This window comes from Bos mutus, chromosome 23, assembly GCF_027580195.1.
Source record: "Bos mutus isolate GX-2022 chromosome 23, NWIPB_WYAK_1.1, whole genome shotgun sequence".
Classification (NCBI taxonomy): domain Eukaryota; kingdom Metazoa; phylum Chordata; class Mammalia; order Artiodactyla; family Bovidae; genus Bos; species Bos mutus.
Genome location: NC_091639.1, coordinates 7,139,401 through 7,160,025, shown reverse-complemented (window position 1 = coordinate 7,160,025; position 20,625 = coordinate 7,139,401). Strand labels below are relative to the sequence as shown.

Sequence of the window (20,625 nt, the reverse complement as noted above, 5' to 3'; positions counted from 1 at the left end):
CTAAGAAATGGAAAGAGAAACTGTTTCCTTCCCAGTCCTTACAGGCTGGTGATGGTGAGGCCGCATCCCTGGTCCACCTCCCATAAATCTCCGCAGTCAAAAGTCCCCGAGGCCAGGACCCTTGGATTCTGTCAACCGTGTGTTGTTGGCAGTGGTTCATTTTGAGAGATTCCAGAAGCATCTGCTTAAATCATTTTTTCTTTGTCTTTTCAGGAGCATCTAAAGGCCTTTGATGATGAAGTCAATGCTGTTTTGGACAATATGTTTGGACCTCGGGGTGAGTGAGAACTTGAGAACTCAATGTGGAAGGAGCACCGTCTAGTTAGAGAAGAGGATGGTGCCCTTGCAGGTGTCTGGGGAACAGTCTGGCGCCTCCCCTGAGAGACCTGCCACCCCTCCCCCCGGGGCCCCTCCTCCCCTGAGAGACCTGCCGCCCCTCCCCCGTCCCTGCAGGGCCCCCGCCTCCTGCCCTCCAGCCTCTCCTGGGGGCAGGAACACAGCCCAGTGCCATCCGTGTCTCTGGTCCCTCCGCGGCTGCCATGGTGGCAGTCCTTTCCTTCCAAGCCTGCTTCTTCCTCTCTTCCCCTCCTCCACCCGCCTCCCACATCCTCACACACGGTCTCTCTGCCCCTCCCTGTCCGATAGACTCCCTCTAGACACTCTGGGCTTTCCCTGCCCAGAGCCACGGTTCAGACTCCTCAGCTCCCAGCCATCCGGAGGGTCCTGGTGGTTCGTCCATCACCGCCCACTCAGACCACGGGGGGCCTCCTGACGCGGCTGCCCTTCCTCATCGTCTGCTCAGCGGCAGCTGCAGTAAGACTTCAAAAGCCTAAGTCATATTGTGCAGCACTCTAGCTTAAAACCCATCAGGTCTTCCCTGCGTCCTCAGGATAAAACCCAGCTCCTCGTGGACCACGCAGCCCTGTACTGTCCGGCCCCAGCTGTCCACTCTCCCCATGCTCTAGACATCTTCTCCTTCCTCTGAGTGTAAAGTTCATTCCTATGCTGCTGCTCCCCAGCACGGTCAGCTCCTTCTTACACTGTCAGATGTCCGCTTAACTGTCCCCTCCTCAGATAGCCTTTCCCTCACCAGGACGGCGGAGATCTGCCCTCAAAAGCAGCGACTCTTAAACCTGTCATTATGCTCTGTTTCAGCTTCTGTTTATTTCCTTCATGCACTTGATTAATAGCTCTTTCTTCCATGAGGACAGGACCCATGACTGGTATCTCCACGGTGTCTTAACGGTCCTAGGAACCAATTAGACACTATGTATTTTGCAAATAAATGAGGAAAGTCTCAAGAGCATGCTTTTGTTTCCCTTGAGCCTTGCTGGTTCACAAAGCTGGAGAATTTACAAGTTGTCTGCTCAGCATTAGGGGGTGGGAGGAGAGGGAAATGAGGTTTTCCAGTTTCTCAGAACCTTTAAATAGAATCACGCTGGGACACAGGCTGCGTAAACTGTCCTGAGCGTGACCACTTGCATAGTGTTAGTGAGATGCTACTCTGATTGTAGAGAGCTTTCAAATATACTCATCTGTGTATTCACATTGTCTTTGGTCTTCGTTTTGTTTTCCATTTCCTCCTTGTGATGACGCCGTGGGGCGGGCAGAGTGGGATGTCGGTCGCTCGTAGCCCGCTTTGTGTGACGTGCCCTCTGTGGCACTGCTGTAGCAGGCAGTGTCGAGGACATGGCACTCCAGCAGGCACGCGGGGCTTCTGGGTGACGGGCCAGCACGTGACGTCTCCACCAGAGACTTAACAGGCAGTGTCTGAGCCAAGGTCACACTGAGCTTTGGCATCAGTGAGGCCACTGTCACCTGGAATTACGTGGACAGGAGCAGTTAAGGACGGGATTGCAGTTGTTTGCTCAGTTTCGGTCATTTTTATGGAAATTTCCTTTGCTGCGAGGAGACTGTGAGGTTGACAGTTGATCGCTGATCAGGTGACGTCTGTGGTGACAGGAGGCTGAGCCTCCCGGCCGGCAGGCACCCTCCTCTCCCTTGAGAAGTGGGTGGGCTGAAATCATGTGGCAAATCCCCTGGGGAACCGACAGGCATCCCCAAGCCTTTTCCGGCTGTACCCGTGCCATGTTGGCACCATCCAGAGAGATTGTTCTGGGCAAATACCTGACCCCGCTGCAGAGTTAATGTCTCAGGTCCCAAAGACGATGATTTATAAGTGCTCGGTCCTGAGTTTTGGTTAGGGCAATTGTGAGCCTCCCTAACAACCATGGCCATTGTTTACAGGACTGTGACACAAGACAGTCACAGCCTTGAGCACTGCATCACGTACTTGACCTGTCGGCGGGCATGCGTTTGATGACTGTCCCCTTCACCTCCACATTAAGCAGCTGTAAGTTATGAGTGAGACTGAGTAGAAATACAAGGTAGTCTCACCTCTCAGAGTACACTGGCTGGGGCCTGAAACCACAACCTCTGAGACAGAAAGCGCAGAAGTCAACTGCATGTGTTCGTTTCCGGGGCTGTTGTAGCAAAACTCCCACAGACTGTGCGGCTTAAGACAACAGCAGTTCATTCTCTCCCTGTTCTGGAAACACGGTGTCAGCAGAGCCTTGCCCGCCCTGCGCTTCCGGGAGCGCTCTGTCCACACCTCCCGCTCAGGGCTTTCCGGCCGCTGCCCTGGAGCTCCATCGCTCCATCACCCCGGTCTCTGCCTCCGTCTCCACGTGGCCTTCTCCTCCTGCACCTCCCCTTCTTCTCAGGACACAGTTCCCTGAGCAGGGCCCACCTCACCTGGTACAGCCTCATGTTAGCCGGTTTGTGTCTGCAAAGGCCCTATTTCTCAGTAGGACCGCATCTACAGAGACCAGGAGTTTGGACCTGAACACACCTTTCTGGGGGACACTGTTTAACTCAATACCATAAGCAGAGGCAGGGTAGGGTTTAGTGCAAGTTACTTAACTGTTTTACTCAGTTTTTCTCTATTGTAAACCAGAGATAATTCCACCTATAGGATGGAGTTATCCATCACCTTGACTGTGGTGTTGGCAGCACAGGGGTTTGCATATGAATGGCACCCCACTCCAGTAATCTTGCCTGGAAAATCCCATGGACAGAGGAGCCTGGAAGGCTGCAGTCCATGGGGTCGCTAAGAGTCGGACACGACTGAGCGACTTCACTTTCACTTTTCACTTTCCTGCATTGGAGAAGGAAATGGCAACCCACTCCAGTGTTCTTGCCTGGAGAATCCCAGGGACGGGGGAGCCTGGTAGGCTTCTGTCTATGGGGTCGCACAGAGTCGGACACGACTGAAGTGACTTAGCAGTAGCAAACTCATCAGATTGTACACAGGAAAAGTGTGCAGGGTTTTTTGTATATGGCAATGACACCTCTATATAGCTGTTCAAAATAAGATCACCTATATAATTAGATTGTTTTGAGAATTTTAAGTTAACACATATAAAAGGCTTTAGGTCTGTGTGTGGCACAGAATCAGTGCTCAGCAAATGTTCATTATAAAAACAGTGCTATAGCCACATGGGCTTCCCTGGTGGCTCAGATGGTTAAGAATCTGCCTGCAATGCAGGAGACCTGGGTTCAATCCCTGGGTCAAGAAGATCCCCTGGAGAAGGGAACCCACTCGAGTATTCTTGCCTGGGAAATCCCATGAACAAAGGACCCTGGCAAGCTACAGCCCATGGGGTCGTGAAGAGTTGGACACGACTGAGCGACCAGCACACACACTATCGCCATGATAACATGCAAACTGTAAATTGATCACTGTTTTGTTACACTGAAGAGTTGTAGTTATGGAAGAGCAGTGGGAAGTGGCTTCCCTCAGAGGCCAGGCCCTTGACGTGGGCCTTGAAGGACGCGCAGGCTTTAGATGTGGAGGTGGACATTAGGAAGTGGCACGGTGTGCAGACCTCAGGACAGATGGTTATGAGCCCCTTGTGCAAAAGATAACTTGTTACCTGCAGGAACGCTCCCCTTACCTTTCAGCTCCGTCACAGATGTGGGAAGTTCACAGCATCAGTGATGCCACAGAGCTCGAGAAGGCACTTGGCTCATAGAAACTGTGCTCTGCAGGATGGGATGTGGAGAGCCAGGGGCTGGGTGGGGTGGCAGGGAGCAGAAGGGGAACTGGGGCTCTGGGGACCAGAGGGATCCCGGAAAGGGAGAACCCAGCTCCAACAGCTCTGTTTACAGAGATCGGAGTCAGTGTGAAGTTCTCATAATTCTGGGCCAAACCATTTTCTCTCTCTAGACTACAACAAAAAGGAGCAGAACAGAGAACAAAAATCACTTTGTGCCTCCAGTTATTTTCTAATTACTGACTGTATTATAGTTCTATTGTGTATGTTTTCTTTAGGTTGTTTTTTTTAATAGTGAAAACTTTTATATTTGGAATTAGCTAGCTGGACTCCGTTTCAGTTCAGTTCAGTCGCTCAACTGTGTCTTGATTCTTTGTGACCCCATGGACTGCAGCACGCCAGGCTTCCCTGTCCCTGACCAACTCCCAGAGCTTGCTCTAATTCATGTCCATTGAATCAGTGATACTGTCCAACCATCTCATCCTCTGCCGCCCCCTCCTCCTGCCTTCAGTCTTTCCCAGCATCAGGTCTTTTCAAATGAGTCAGTTGTTTGCATCAGGTGGCCAAAGTATTCGAGTTTCAGCTTCAGCGTCAGTCCTTCCAATGAATATTCAGGACTGATTTCCTTTAGGATGGATTGGTTGGATCTCCTTGCAGTCCAAGGGACTCTCAAGAGTGTTCTGCCACACCACAGTTCAAAAGCATCAACTCTTTGGTGCTCAGCTTTCTTTATAGCCCAACTCTCAGTTTACATGATCCCAATTTTGTTGGCAACATCCAAGCATCATAGTCCGGAGCCAGTCAAACATATGCCTTCTCCTCTCCATCAGGCCTGATCAGGGTGTTGACCTTGGCCACGTCAGCATTAGAGGGCTTCTCCACAGCCTGTTGGATTGGGCGCTTGTTGGCCTTGACACCCACAGTGGACACCCGTGTGGTGTGGTCTTCTGTCTTCTTCACGGCTGACTTGGTGGTGAGGGGGAACTTGACGATGGCACAGTGGTCCAGTTTGTTTCTCTTGGGGGCGCTCTTCGAGAATGTTTGAGCTGCCTCCTGAGCCACAGTGTTCTGGGCCACTGGAAGGTGGGTGACGTCCGGTCTTTGTTTGTGGCTGTGGATGCCTTTCAGCACAGCTTTCTTGGCCTCAAAGCCTTTGCTTTGGCTTTGGCTTTAGGAGGGGTTGGGGCTTCCTTCTTCGCCTTTGGTGCCATCTTCATGAAAAGCTTCTTTAGGTTTGTACGTGTTCACTCTCCAGAGTAAGGGACACTTGCCTCCTGGCTGTGCGTACTCTTGGTCCACGATCAGATTTGGATCCTTGGTTTGTTTCCTGTTCTCCATTCCAAACCCTCAGCTCCAAGGCTCGTTCCAGCCTCTCGCCCTCGCCCTCCTGTAATCCCGCTGCCCTGTTTGGACCAGCTGGACTCTAACCACTCCTGGTTTCTATAGTGATCCTAAGCTGATTCCAGGGGGTGCGGGTGCTGGAGCTAGGGCGCAGTATGGACGTGTGCTCTGTCCCGCCTCCCAGAGCTGCTCCATGGAGGCAGCAGCAAGATGCAGTGACCCAGGAGCTGGGTGTGGATTCACGTCCTGACAGCTGCTGACTGCCCGATGGCCTCCTGCAGGTGCTGACGCTTGCTTAGCCGTTTGTGTGGGACAGCGTAATACACATGCCTGCTGCTTACTGAGCGTAAACACAGGACTCTGCCACTTAGACATCGAGAACCGTCACTTCCCACCTCTCTGATTTGTCACTGCGTGTTCGGCCTAAGCCCTGTTGGCGCCGTGGAACCTTCCTTAACTATTTCAGCCCCACTGGTTTCTTCTTCCGAATGGAACCCGAATCCAGCTTGCTCACGCTGCGGCCCACGGTTCCCTGCTGGGCCTGGTGCGACACACGCAGCGCACGAGACGGCATCTCCTTACTAAGCACGCAGGGTGCTCTGTGGGATTCTCACTGTGTGTTTCTTTTCAGATTCTCGAGTCAGAGGATGGTTCATGCTGGACTCCTACCTCCCTACCTTTTCTCTCACTGTTTTATACCTGCTGTTGATATGGCTGGGCAACAGATGCATGAGGAACAGACCTGCTCTTTCCCTCAGGGGCATCCTCACCTTGTACAATCTTGGAATCACACTTCTTTCCGCATACATGCTGGCAGAGGTAAGTGTCCGCAAAACAGTTACGTCTGGCATTCCAGAACTTTCCACGGTTTCTATCAATACTGATCTTTAATATCTCAAGAAGCTGTTCCAGCGTCTGATATTATTCCTTCCACATGGGTGGAAGTCTTTGTTTCTAACTTGAATTTTTCTTATTGTAATTTAGACCTATTTCTTTAGTCCTTAGTCTTTAGTTGTAATTTAAAATCACAATTTAGATCTGAATGGGCTTAAAGATCATGTATTATTGTTTTCTCCTTTTATAGATTACCATACTGAGGCTTAGAAAAGTTAAACTGGTTTGCCTGAGCTATTGAGTAACAGTATTTTTTTCAATTAAACATTAAATACAGTTAGTCTGACTGAAATGCAAACATAACATCCCTTAAAGGATGCTCCTCGCATCTCCGGGCCACTGTGTGTCCTGAGGACCACCTCCCGGAGGCCTGGGGTGACATCCCAGCTTGGCTATAGTAGCCTGCATTGCATCATGTCTTCCCTATTCCTTTATAATCTGCCAAACCTGAGTGATTTCACAAGAAAAAGAACAAGTAATGATGGCCCTGCCTACACAGCCAAAGGGTATTTACTGTAATACAAGAGGAAATCTTAAAGTGTTAAATAAACCTCGAGAGAGAGAGAACTAAAACAGAATCTTTTTGGAGAAAAATTAGGATAAAATCATTCATATATATTATAAATGGCTAACAGTGGCACACACATAGCTGCCTTCCTGGGCTCCTTGGATTCTGAATGGAAATAAATTCTTGTCTAAAACATAGGCCCTCTCACCCCTAGTTTTTAATCTGTGTTTAATTAGCCTAATAGGCACCATCCTAATGATGGTTAATAACCATCATCTAAAATGTTTTGAAACGCTAATTATGGGACTGGAGGCATCAGAGTGCAGGTGGCAGAGCTTGGGGTCAGGAAGGCCACCCTGACAGCTCTAAAATCACACCACCTGAGTCTAAACGGGGAACTTGCATTTTAGTTTCCCTCCTGGCTCAATTTTAGTTTTCTCTTGCGAGAGAGTAATTTACGGGCTTATTCCTCCCTGTGCAGCAGGGAGAGGCACTCTTCCCGGGGCGGGTCTCAGCGGCCACGCGTCTGCAGGGCCCGCCTGGCGGGCTCACTCGGTCAGAGGTGTGAGCCCCGCGGGAGGCGTCGGCGCAGCGGAGGCGGGAGGCCCGAGCGCGGTGGCGGCTCTCCACGTCCTCTGCGGCCCTGGGGGACTCACTCAGCCAGCTTAGCTGTAAGATGGAGACGCGACGTCTGTCCTGCCTCACTCCCTCCTGGGTGTCAGGACGTCAGTTCTGTTCAGCCGGCACTCAGCGAGCCCACGCTCGTTGCGGCCCAGGGGCCACAGCGAGGTCAGAGGTGGTTCCTGTTCTCGAAGAGCTCACAGACGCGCGCAAGTGCAGGAGACAGTCAGTCCTATGAGTCAGGACGAAGTCCACAACAGGCACCGACGGCAGGAACGAGAACGACAGTTCAGTGCCTGAGCCGCCACATACATGTACGGGGTTTGTCTCTTTTAGGGAGAAACCCCTGCACAGAGCGCATTCTCCACTGTGAGCTTTAGCTCCCACTGGTCTGCTGTTTCTCTTCTCAGACTTTTCCATCTCTCAGTTCAAAATCACTGCTGGTGGTTGAGTGCCTCCTAGTCTCCTGACCTAACCTCTTTCGGGGTTTAAGGTCTTCCCCCTTACACTACAGGCTGTGTTCGTAGACTAGTCAAGGGGTAGCTTACCTTAACCTTGCTAACCTGTTACACTCAGGCCAGACGTGTGCTTAGGCCAGGAAGCTGCCCTGAAACCACTAACACTGTTCCAGCAAGCGCACCCTGCAGGCCCTGCACGGTGTCAGGTCGAGTCCCAGGCTCTGGAGCACAGCCTCGGCCCAAGTGCAAGAGGGAGCACTGGCCCAGGCGGGGTTGGGGAGGCCTCTCTGAGGAGGCGATGGCTGAGCTGCGCGCAGTGATGAGAGCAGGCCAGGCAGGTCAAGATCTGGCGAGGCCTCGAGGCCGCAGCAAGCTCAGGGTGGTGGTCGAGGACCACGAGAAGCAGCGGTGTGCCAAGGAGAGTGGACAGAGACGGGTGATGCGAGACGAGCTGGACGGGAGCAGGTTACCCAGGGCCTCGCCAGGAATTTGGCTGTTCTTAGGAGGAGCCATCGAAGGATGTTAATGGATGAGTGATGGGATCTTCTACATGGAGAATGGACTCAGCGAGTTGGGGCAAGCATGGAAGCAGAGGCTCTGCTGGGGGGACTTGATGGTGCTACAGTCACAGACACCAGTGGTGTGGACTCGGAGTGGATTCTAGTCATATTCTGGAGCGAGTTGGCCCACACCTCCTTAAGGCTGACAGCCCTGTTTGAAAGCCTGGTTTCCTCCTCTTCAACACTCAGGTTGGGTGCTTCCTGCAAACCAGCACGCCCAGGGCAGCAGGAGGGGTCTGGGGTGAGGCACTCTGAGCCTTCCCCAGCCTGGCTGCTTGCTCTGCCACTCAGTCTGTCAGATGGTTCTGCAGGGGTGCGGTGGGGAGGGGACAGCCGGGGGACAGCTGACTAAGCAGAGCATGGCCTGTTCTTTCCTACTGTGGTGTTGCTATTACATAAACACGGTAGATGGTAGAGCCCCGAGCTGCAGAACTACAGCCTGACCATGGAGGTTTTTAATTAATCTTTCTAAACAAAGTTAAGTAACTTTATTTTGAAAAAGGCAGAAAAAATTTACATACACTTCTAGATATTCCTGGATCCACTGGGGCCTCCCACCAGCTCCCATTTGAGAACCAACATGGACAGCTCTGGGACCTGGGGGTGACTTGATCTGTAATAGACCCACCAGGAAGGTTCAGTCTCTCTTACTTTCCCTGGATTCATTTATCCTGATAACCTATACTTATCACAATGTTAACTGGGGTGATTTTGTTAGAAGAGAAGCAGTGGAGGATATGGAAGACTCATGAAGGTTCTGAAACATTCTGTGTTCTTTGAGTTTATCTCTTTTTCTTGGTGTTCAGTTCATTAACATCCCTCCCTCCCTGCTCTGTCTAACAGTCGGTCCCTTTACACCTTTTTGATAAGCTACAGAAAATTATAGGCTTTCACATATATCATATGTAAATCAAAGCCAAAGACCTTATAGTCTAGAATTTTAAGTTTCTTAGTAACAGTGAGCAAGAAGGCAGAAAACTTTTATAGAATTTCCCACAAAGAAAGTTCATTTCCTTAAGTTGTAGAAGCAAAACTAGACAAGGAATTAGAAGACCTGAATCCAGTTGTCATTCTACTACTTACAGTCGTGTGATTACAAGCAAATAGTCATTGAGGACTTTCTCTGTGCCAGGCATTGGACAAGGAATTGTAGTTGCAAAAAATGAGCAAAGAAGGAGGCATGGACTTTATGGAGCTTTGTTTTTTGAGCATAATGGGGAAAACAGATGTGTATCAGTTATAATCGCAAAAATGACTGATTACAACATAGCATAAACACAATGAAGAAAATGACTTCAGAATGTCTGTGAGCCCTGGTTTTCTCATGGAAAATGGTAATAAGTACATAATTCATAACTTTGGGATGATCAAATAACAAATACATGTAAGCCAATAAAGTACTTAAATTTTAGTGTAGTTTCTTCACATCTGTTTACATTTAATTCTATATTGTATTTGTAGAGCATATGATTAGATAATTGCTTACGGAAAATATTTTGTTACTCAAATGATAGCTAAATTCTGTTTCTGGTGGCTGTGAAGGTTAGAAGTAAATCCTATATTAACCAAGGATTTTAACCACTGATACCAGTTCAGCAGCAAGAAATTAGGTCCTTTGATACTGTGTATTTGGGAACAGGATTGAGTAAAGCTCATACTGGGAAGAACTCAAACCTTGAATAGATGCCAATCAGAAACATGAATAGGAAGTTGAGTTTTCGTCCAAATTTTTGCACTGATTTTTTTCCTCTCCTTTGTTTCTTTGGCAGCTTATTCTCTCCAGTTGGGAAGGAGGGTACAACTTACAGTGTCAGGATCTGACCAGTGCAGGGGAGGCCGACATCCGGGTGAGTCAGCTGTTTGTAACCATTTCTCACTGAAAAGGAGAGAAAGCTTTCTCCTCCCAGAGACGAGGATGGAGGCTGGGCTTAGATAAGCAGGGGTCTCCGTCGTAGTAGAAGTGCTCATTTGGGGGACAGATGGAACAAACCTTGAATAGATCCCTTTGCAAAGTGGAATGGGGATGACCTCTGTCCTGATACAGAATCATCTCCAGGATGGAGCTCAGTGAAAACAGCAACCCACAGACCATGCCTATAGTACAGGGCCTCATGTGCAGAAAATGATAGGAATATGCGTGTCTTAGCTTTTAGTTTATTCTGCCATTGTTTCTTTTTAAAACCATAAGCAAACATGCTTGTTTCCTTTTAGGGGAGGGACCAGGGCAGAGTAGATAGAGGTGGAAATTGGACTTCTCTGAATGTCCCTTGTCTAATTTTCAGAAACAGTAGGTGTTTTCACATAATTATAAAGCAAATTTTAAAAGAATGCAAGGCAGCCTCTTATTCCACATCTTGGAAATAAAATAATTACCCGTATATTAAGTTGCTGACATAACCACCCAAGGAATTCTTTCATGTGCCTTTAAACAGTGTTTGAGTGCACACCCTGAGCGAGATGACCTCAACGGCATTCAGTAATTTGGAAAGGGGGGCTGCTCTTATTAATAAAAATATTGGTATTGCTTTTTGTGGGACTATTACAGGTATGCTTAAGATAAAGTACATAATAATGTTAATATCATTACAACTAATATTTGAAACATAGAAAAGAGAAACCAAGACTCAGTAATCATAGATTTAAATCAGAAATATCAAAATGAACATTCTTTCTAAAACGTGCTTTTTAGCTCTGTTCACAGGAGAGGTCTAGTTAGTCTCTGAGAAACCAGCAGTGATACCCACATCATGCTCTCTAAATATAATCCACCAGGAGGGTTTAGTGCTCTTAGAGAGTTGACCGATTCCTGTTTGGTTGGGGGGAAGTACATATATGAGAAGAATCCAGGACATCATGTGACAGAGCCAGGAAGCTGGGGTCACGACAAGAAGATGTAAGGGCCAGCTTAAAGGGACTCCCACAGCTAAAGTGGGACAGTTTGAGTATCAAAAGGAATACTGACAAATTTATAAAAACTAAACGAGTTTAAAATGACACTAAAAAAAAATCGTTGTTACTTTTTGAAGGTTACTAGGACACCAAGTAATTCTAGAAAAAAAAAATTGAATCAAACATCTATCCTGCCATTCATATGTAAGTTTCCAAATAGCTAAAGAGGAAGAGCTTCCCTGGTGGCTCAAACAATAAAGAAACTCCCTGTAATGGGGGAGACCCAGGTTCGATCCCCTGGGTCAGGAAGATCCCCTGGAGGGCATGGCAACCCACTCCAGTATTCTTGCCTGGGAAATCCCTCAGACAGAGGAGCCTGGAGGGCTATGGTCCACGGGGTCACAGAGTTGGACACGACTGAGTGACTAACATCATCTCACCTGCTATGTAAAGTTTCCAAATAGCTAAAGAGGAAGAACTATTTCTATAAAGACAAAAACATGCACGTAAGTATGAAGAGAATTTGAAAAGCACCATTTTGCAGCTTCTAGTGAAGGGTAATGGGCCCAGACGGCAGTCATCTGTAAACGATGAAGCTACCGGGTGAAAGCTGAGTGGAAGCTTCGCGATGATTAGGTGAGGCTGTTAACACCTGGACTCTGCTGCTGTTAGTGTCAGCGGGCCACCCAGAAGCTGGGTGCCTCTTGACGTGATTCCACAGGAAGTACACAGACCCACGCCTGAAGTACAGATGACCACTAAACCACGTGGGTTTGAATTACACGGGTCCACTTAATACACAGACTCTTTTCAGTACTAAATACTAAGTGCTGTACAACCCGACACGGAGGAACCATGCTATGGAGGGCTGGCTGTAAGTTATACACAGACTCTGGCCTGTGCAGGGGGTCAGTGCCATGACCATCCCTGCCCCGTTGTTCAAGGGTCAACTGTAATCTTACCCCCAACCTTAAACCTGAATCCAGCTAAGCCTCTGTCATTGCTCTTTACAGAAAACGTGGAGGATAGAGAAATAAGTTTAAACAACACTAGGAAAAATAAGTCACCTAAATCCATACTATTAGGAATTCTATACAACTGATCAAGTTTAAGAAATAAAAGATCAGAAAGAAAACAGTGGAGCACGGAAAGGGAACAGACTTTTTGGTCCCCCCCAATATTTTGGAAAGGTACAATAATTCCTTTCACTAGATGGGGCTGGATTGCTGGGAATAAGGAATAGATGGCAGCAGAGGCCGGGTGAGACGGTTCTCGCTGGTCTGGGAGCAGGGCGGGTGAGCCGGTGGAGCATGGCCCGGTGCCCGCAGGGGCAGGTGGCCCCGGGCAGCATCACAGCTCACCCTGTCTTCCTCCCGCTTGACTTCTCGTACAGGTAGCCAGGGTGTTGTGGTGGTACTACTTCTCCAAATTAATAGAGTTCCTGGACACAATTTTCTTTGTGTTGCGGAAAAAAACCAGCCAGGTCACCTTTCTCCACGTCTACCATCACGCCTCCATGTTTAACATCTGGTGGTGCGTCTTGAACTGGATTCCTTGTGGGCAAAGTAAGTATACATCTGTCGGTTCTGTGTAATGGGCCTCCTGCCCGTCACACGGGGAAGCACACGTTTGCTGGTGGCCGTTTCGTTTCTCATCTTTGATCCTGGCAAAACCTTTGAGTATTAGGATAAATTTTAAAAATGTCTTCTCTTCCATGCACCATACATCTGATGGCAGGAGCGCGTGCCCCAGCTGGAGCAGGTTACCCCACGCCCTGGGCTGGTAGAAACAGCGCCTTCTAGTCACGACCCCTCGGCTGTGGTACAGATGCAGTCATTTCAACTTCGGGGGCTTGTTTATCCATTCTGAAAAAATAAAATCACATCCCTCTGACCCACCAGAGCAGTGGCTTTCAATTTTTTTTTTTTTTTACTAAGACATCAATAAATATTACATTATATCACAACCCAGGGCACTCATACTGAATGAAACAAATTCCATGAAACAGTATTTAGCCTGGCTCTGTGTGATTCACTTAAAAAAAAATTGACCTCACTTTTTCAAAAAGTTAATAACTCTCACTGCACTGACTTTCACAGTTGACATGTCAGTTCTGACCTGACATATCAACACAGCGCTCAAGAGAGAACAATACTTTTCTATTGGATATTTATTGGTTTATACCCAAGAATTCAAAAGTATTCTATGAAAAATCAGGTACAACTCAGGTCAGAATGATTTTCTCCTAGGATATAGGAACTTGTAGAGATGATACTTAAAAAAACAAAACAAAACTGGGGTATCTGCAGCACATTGACTATGAAGATGTAAATTTAAACTCCAGTAAGCTTGCTGGAGGCACAGTGGACAGAAGAGACCCTTTTCCACCTCTCCTAGACTGACATACTCTGGTTTCAGTTTAGTTATTAAGAATATAGTAGACTGATGATATAATCAGTATGTAGACTAAAATCAATACCAAAGGACAGTTGTCAAGGCTAAGTATTTTTTTGATTATCAAGTTTCATTTCTAAATCACTAAAGCATCTAAAAGTCGATCTTAACCATTGTGTAAAGACATTGTATTTCATTCACGGGAATTCTGTGTGTGTGATGGTTTCTTTTCAGTCTAGAATACTATGAAAATTATAAGCAGCAACTACTTTTTTAAAATTAATTGATGGAAATGAAAACTCAGGTTGGTAAAAAAAAAAATCACTAATATTGTGCTGCCTGGTACTCTGAAACTATATTTGTGCTTTCATATAAATCCAGTGTCCTGACAAGTCATTCCAGCCAGTGTATAAGGACTTGCTAGAGTCCTGGTGCTGTTCCTCTTGTCATATTCACTGATTTGCATTGATCTATCCAGATTGTTAATCCAGGACTGGGAAACCAGGCAGGAGAATTTAAATTAATTAACCCCCATATGTGCAGTGCCTTTTAGTTTATATAGTTAACCCCATCACAACCTTAAGTGGTACTTACTTATATCAGTTTTCCAGATGAGAAACAAAATTTACAAAGTAATATATGCAAGGGGACAGAGCTATTTAGGTGGTCCTCCAGCTGCACAGCCCGTCTCTTGGGCAGCTCACAGACCAGCGGCCTGGATCCTGGACCCGCCCATTGCGCTCACCTTCTGCGCGCCCCGTCCGGAGCCCTTCACGTAGGCTGGCGTTGTTCTCACACCCTGCTTCCCGCTCCTTGGCTTGTGCACTTCCTCACCTCTTGCAGCTCAATCCTTTGACCCTTAGTTGAGCCAACACAGGGCTTAGCCCTTGCTCCTTAGTTTCCTGAAACACGACTCACCCACGTGGATGATAGCACCTGTCATGAAGGTGACGGCAGGGGACCGGGGGCAGGGGGGTTCCCCGCCACAGCTCAGCATAGCAGATACCCAAAAGTGTTAGACACCCCTTGTCCCAGAAGTTCAGGAGGCTTCCTGGCCACTGGGAAAGTCCCCAGCCCAGCTCAGCCTCTTCTCATCCTGCGGGACCTTCCCCGATTCACATTCTGCAGCATCTCCTGGTTCTAGGTCCCTTCCAGGGAGATTCCATTTACCAAACTATGAAGGGCAGTACATTTTCCCTGACTCTCAAGTGCCCTGTTCAGCCATGTATGAAGGCTATAATCATATAGTCTGTCTACAACCCAAATGGCTGGAAGGTTTAGTGAAAGCAAACACATGTTCTTTCTGAAATTCTGCCTCCTGGTTAGATGGTAGTCATGACAGAGACTGCATAGCCCTGGCAAAACGGTTTTCAGAGTCCCAGCCAGTCCCGGGTGAGCCCCCTCTCTAGGTGTCTGGTGGAATCCTGCGATGATGGCACAGGAATCGGGTGAGTCACGTGAGCGCTGGGTTGTTTGTGCTCAGTTATGTCAGGGGGAACAGTGCTTGACGAAGAACGGCCGGTCCTGCCTTCCAAAGGAACGATAATGCCTCCTGTGCTCTCCTAGGTTTCTTTGGCCCCACCCTGAACAGCTTCATCCACATCCTCATGTACTCCTACTACGGGCTGTCCGTGTTCCCGTCCATGCACAAGTACCTCTGGTGGAAGAAGTACCTGACGCAGGCCCAGCTGGTACGTCCGCCCCCGCCAGCTCCGCCCCGCGGGCTGCGGCGCATGCTCGGTCCCAGCCCTGGAAGCTGGAGGCACGAGGCTGCCAGGCTCTCTCTAAAAACGGGCTTTTAAGAGTAAAACCTTGTTAAAGTGTCCCTCGTGTACGGAATGCGTCCTGTGCGTATGGAATATGCAGCTAGCTCACTCCTTGCTGTGAAATGTAGACGAATACTTTTGAAGTTACTCTGCTGAAGCGTTTCTAGCTAAATGGCCTGAGATGTTCCCCAGAGAAAATTAACGATGGCCAATTTTACACACTTGCTAACTTCTGACAAAACTCCCAGAGAGGAGAGTGGGCCCCTCGGGCGCTTTGGGGGCTGTCTCGCCCCGGGAGCAGGCTTGCAGCAGAGCCAGAGCGATCCGCCCCTGCCGCCCACAGGTGCAGTTCCTGCTCACCATCACCCACACCATGAGCGCCGTGGTCAGGCCCTGCGGCTTCCCCTTGGGCTGCCTCATCTTCCAGTCTTCTTACATGATGACGCTGGTCATCCTCTTCTTAAACTTCTACATTCAGGTACGTTTAAACTCAGTCAACAGCGAAACATGAGACTGAGCACCTCTGCGTTACGTTCTTAATTTTACCAGTTAAACGTTATGGGAGTGCAGGCTTGTTGATCAGCTCAGATAACAGAGGTGCACAGAGTCCACCCTGCAACCTGCATTCCTAACTCATCTCCCTGCACCTCCTCCACAGGAGAACTAACCCCTGTTACTGCTCTGGTGGGCATTCTGCCAAACGTTTTTCAATGCATGCCTATGAAGTTTAATCAAAAATACTATGTATTTGAATCTTGTATTTGCACCAGGCTGCCAAAGTCTCACCTCTGAAAGTTAAACACTGTGTATAGTAACACAGATCTAGGAAATCTCTATGAATGGAGGAAAACATCGACTAAATGAACCTAATGGTGAAAACCTGTTGCCATTAGCTACTGCAAGGTTGTAGACTTCCTGTTTATTTGAAAACGTTCTTTTGAAGTGAACCAGGATGAGAAGGTCACATTGACTTTTCCTTAGGTGCCATTTTCTTTTTAACAATTTACGTGGAAGGGATTTCCAAAACGCAATTTCAGAGCAACTCTGTTCTAAAGAACCGGTGGCAGCAGTGACAGCACAGGCCTCAGGCGGTCGGTTTTGAATTGCTCCTCTGTGGGCTGCGGAAATAGAAAGCTTTGTAATAAAAATGAGAATATACAGTTCATTCAGAACAGTACTTCTGAAATTGTATTGGCTGTATTTTCTCCCGCAAATAAACAAGTGCCCACTGACTTTAGTTTGGGTTGACTTTGAGCAAATGTATGGTGGTTTTATACAGAATACGGCTGGGGGAGCAGAACTTCTGATAGCTTTTCAGCTCTTGTGTTTTGGAAATTGGACTGGCGAGGCTTTGTCTCCTGTGAGATAAAAGTTTCCTTTGAGAATTTCTAAAGCAGCAACCATTGATAGAACCAAACAAAGCCACCCCTCTCCTAAAAAAAAAAAAATGATGAACGTTGCTGGCAGACTAAGGGAATCATCTTGGTGTTGAAACTTGAAGGAATCCATAGTCCAGCAGTGGGGAACAGTGGTGCTCAAAGCCGTAGTCAAGGTCAGCCCTGATCCTGAGTTGATACTATTCGCTTTTTTTAAAAAAGTGAGATCATATATTTTGTCTGAATAGGAAGGCTGTACCAAGACATACATCAAGCCAAAATCTCAGGTACCAGTACTTTTGAAATAACAGCACTTTTTCACTTGAATTGTATTTTTTTTTAAATTTCTATCCTTAAGTAAGTCATAGTGCATACTTGAAAGTTGCTGAGACTAGATCTTAAAAGTTCTCATCACAAGAAAAAATTCTAGTGGGATGGGAAATGTGGTAAATCCTGTATGTGGGATGGTAAGCTACACGGTGTGACCACTTACCAAGCAGTAAATCATTTACAAGCATTAAATCATGTTATACACCTGAACTGATGCACTGAATTTCACTTATACCTTGACTTTTTAAAAAGACTTCAAAAAAATCATTCCCTCCATGTAAGCAACTAATGCAGAATTTGAATGCTAATCCCATAAAACAATATATCAATACTAACCTGATGTGGGTAAGGTGAGACAGCTTTTCCTTGGAATTCATGCATTTGTCTTGTTTTTAATCAGAAGCTTAACAACCATCATTTAACAAATAAGCATTCATACTAGAAAGTTCAGTACCCAATGAAATCATGCATTGTTTTAGACCCTAAGTCACATTACAGACAAGGTTCTATTAAAGAATCCCTTTCTCTTTTTCTCTTCAACATGTACACATCCCAACAGACATACCGGAAAAAGCCAATGAAGAAAGCCATGGAAGAGGCAGGGAAAGAAGTCAAGAATGGTTTTTCCAAAGCCTACTTCAGCACAGCGAATGGAGTAATAAGCAAGAAGGCACAATAAGTGTCGTGTCTCAAAGACAAAGCATATATAATAGCCTAACAGATCCGCTTGTTTTAAAGCAAAGACTGAATTGAAAGTTATATATGTTTTAGCATAAACTAATTTCTTTTGAGTTTATAAATCATTTGTATCCGGAACGTATTAATATATTGCTGTTGGGTTGATCTGTTAACTGAATGCTTTCATCAGCAGTGAGGCGAGAACTCCGCAGAACTCAGAACCGGTGCGCCTTCTCTCCTCTCCCCACCAACCTAGCCCCGCCCCCCCACCCCGCCCGGACACGGTCCCCACCACGCCTTACACACCTGCAGAGCCAGGGCACAGGGAGCACTGTTTCTCACAGCAAGTCTGCAAATAAGTTAGTTTTGTTCAGATTAAAATGTTTAAAACAAAATGTTATTATCTTCTAAATACAGGGTATGCTCTAATCTATATTTAGCAATAATTGTCAGTACACAATCGGTCCATTTGTTCCTTTAGGAATCAACCCCAGAAAATATTAAAATGGTCACATAGATGGACAACCCAGCAACCCCTTTTCTCTCTCAAGTCTGTCTTGTCTCCAGAATCTCAGATTCCCACAATTACTCCTAATTCTCAACTTAGTGACATGGTAATAGTTTTTTATTCCTTTTTTTTTATTTTGAAGAAAAATCTCCCAGACCCTCATAGCACAAGGGCTCTGGATAGGCCTAGTTCTTCTGTTTTAACTGGGTTTCCTTAGTTATTCATGCATTCACATCTACATCCTATGTTAAGGTACCCTGGGTTAGGATAACAGTGTTCATTTTAAAAGTAGGATCCGAATTTGGCTGCCTATCTCCTCTCTGAACAAGGACTCGAGCCCACTAATCTCCATCACTGGGCCCTTAGAATGATCTGTCAATGGACTATCTGTAAGTTAGAATTAATAGAGCATCGAGGGAAAAATAGATACTGACCTTGTCAACGATTTCTTAAGAGCCTACTTGAGAATATTATCCCCAAATAGCTGCTGTTTGTCTTTACAGGTTAGGTTTTTGAAAATAGGAAGAAAGAGAGGGCTATGGAAAGGTTCCAGCACTGCCCGCAGTAAAAAGCGCCGGTTTGGCAAGCCCAGCACACCCTTGCCCTGCTCGGGTAACCGGAGCCCCGCAGAGAAGCACACAGAGGAAGGCGAGAGGGACCACTCCTTTCTCCCCAAGGGCAGGGCGGTCATCTACCATTAAATTGTCCCAAGAATGGAAACAGGGTATTATCCGAAGATCTGATACAGATTTACACCCTATAAAATAATTCATACCCTGTAAAAACGAGATTTGCGCACTTTGACACTCTCTCTGCTTTCCTGCCTTACTTTAAGAAGTTTTTAGGTCGTAACATTGACATCAGAGGCTTAAATGCCCCAACACATTACAGCACAAAAGGACTTTGTCCTTTGGGGACCATTTCTGTTTTCTGAGCTTCCGTTTGAAAAAAAAAAATTTTTAATGGGAAAACAAAAACACAGACTGTGGTACTGACGTGTACACTGACACTGGGCATACTGACACTTCCAACGTCTGTTTCTTGTAAACGCCCCTCGGGGTTCCGCTGCCCTGAAAGGCAACTGACCTTACCAGCCTTCACGGCGAGGGCATCGTGCCCTCCAGCCCCTCCTCTGCCAGCGGACCCATTTCTCCGGAACAGACATCTTCCGTCTGATGTCCGCTTTCTCTTGGGTCTTTCTAGTCTCCTAAAGCTGTCTTGTTCTAGGGTGCTCAACCCCCTCCTTCCATCACATCATGCCTGCACAGCTCTAAGTACTGTGTCCTCCCAGAAACTCACTTTAAAACAAGGGCTCGCTTTGAGTATGACTCTCCCTGCTCCCGTAACAAAGTCCTTGACAGACTGGGGAGGAAGCCCCTCGGAGGAGCTAGACTTTGGTGCAGTTTTAGGTCTCAGAGGGGAGCTACAATGTTATCAAAATGCACTCACCGCAGGTAAAAATGAGGCTCAGAAGGCAGAGGTCACGGGTCAGCTGCTGTCTCCAGCTTCCCCTCAGTCATCAGGCCCCGGCTCTGCACTCAGCCTCGCAGCTGCAGTTCCGGAGGCTCCCGTGGGCTCCATCCCCACACGGCCAGGACAGAGGCGTCCTTCAGCCGAGGCAGACCCAGACAGCTGGAAACCACTGATCAAAGGGGAAGCTCGGTTAGTTTACACTCTCCAGCTCGATTTGGATAGAGGCTTCAGGATGCTTACTTCTGACTTGATCTGTAATCCTAGGGAAGCTTCATGAAACACTTTATAGCCTTAAACCATTCAAGGGCTGGTTAAAAAAAAATACAGGGTTATGAAGTCTTAGTCACAAAAACTGAATCAGGTAACTATCTTCACCTGTTATTAAGTGTTACAATTTTAAACAAAATGTTTACTTTTAATGTGATTTTCCTAAAGCAAAGCTGTTTTTAAAAAAGTTCTGTATAATTTGTTAGAAAAAAAAAGGGAAGTTTTCCCCAAATAAATTTCTCCTCACTCATAAGAATGAAAACAGTTATATGAGTATGGTAAGCATATGTTTATTCCAATTTTTCAAACAAAAGAATGTTCACTTACTGGAATTAAATACAGAAATCTCAACCCATCAAAATTACATACTAAACTATTTAGACATATTGAGGGGAAAGTCCTCCCCACATTGGAGAGGTATTTTTAAGGCAAAAGGTTACTATGATGGACAGAACTTCATTTCTTGTGTAAGAAACCAGTCTAGTTCTTTCCAGTATTTCCATTTCA

At 46.9% G+C, this 20,625-nt stretch overlaps 1 protein-coding gene and 1 long non-coding RNA gene across 2 annotated transcripts in view; one reads left to right on the top strand and one right to left on the bottom strand.

Moving 5' to 3' along the window:
- ELOVL2 (ELOVL fatty acid elongase 2) overlaps positions 1 to 18,191 on the top strand; it is a 46,706-nt gene extending 28,515 nt beyond the window's left edge. Inside the window, exons 2-8 of the mRNA XM_070360993.1 lie at positions 214 to 277; positions 6,028 to 6,215; positions 10,207 to 10,284; positions 12,720 to 12,891; positions 15,287 to 15,411; positions 15,830 to 15,964; positions 17,752 to 18,191. Of these exons, the coding sequence (XP_070217094.1) occupies positions 214 to 277; positions 6,028 to 6,215; positions 10,207 to 10,284; positions 12,720 to 12,891; positions 15,287 to 15,411; positions 15,830 to 15,964; positions 17,752 to 17,871 (882 nt within the window). The 3' untranslated portion in view covers positions 17,872 to 18,191. The remainder of the gene's footprint in view (positions 1 to 213; positions 278 to 6,027; positions 6,216 to 10,206; positions 10,285 to 12,719; positions 12,892 to 15,286; positions 15,412 to 15,829; positions 15,965 to 17,751) is intronic.
- Positions 16,021 to 19,957, bottom strand: LOC138984979 (uncharacterized). Its single transcript, XR_011462213.1, has 3 exons — positions 19,828 to 19,957; positions 18,177 to 18,219; positions 16,021 to 16,604 (listed from the first exon to the last, which is right to left on the bottom strand). It is a non-coding gene; the product is annotated as an uncharacterized lncRNA (long non-coding RNA).
- Positions 19,958 to 20,625: the final 668 nt, after the last annotated feature.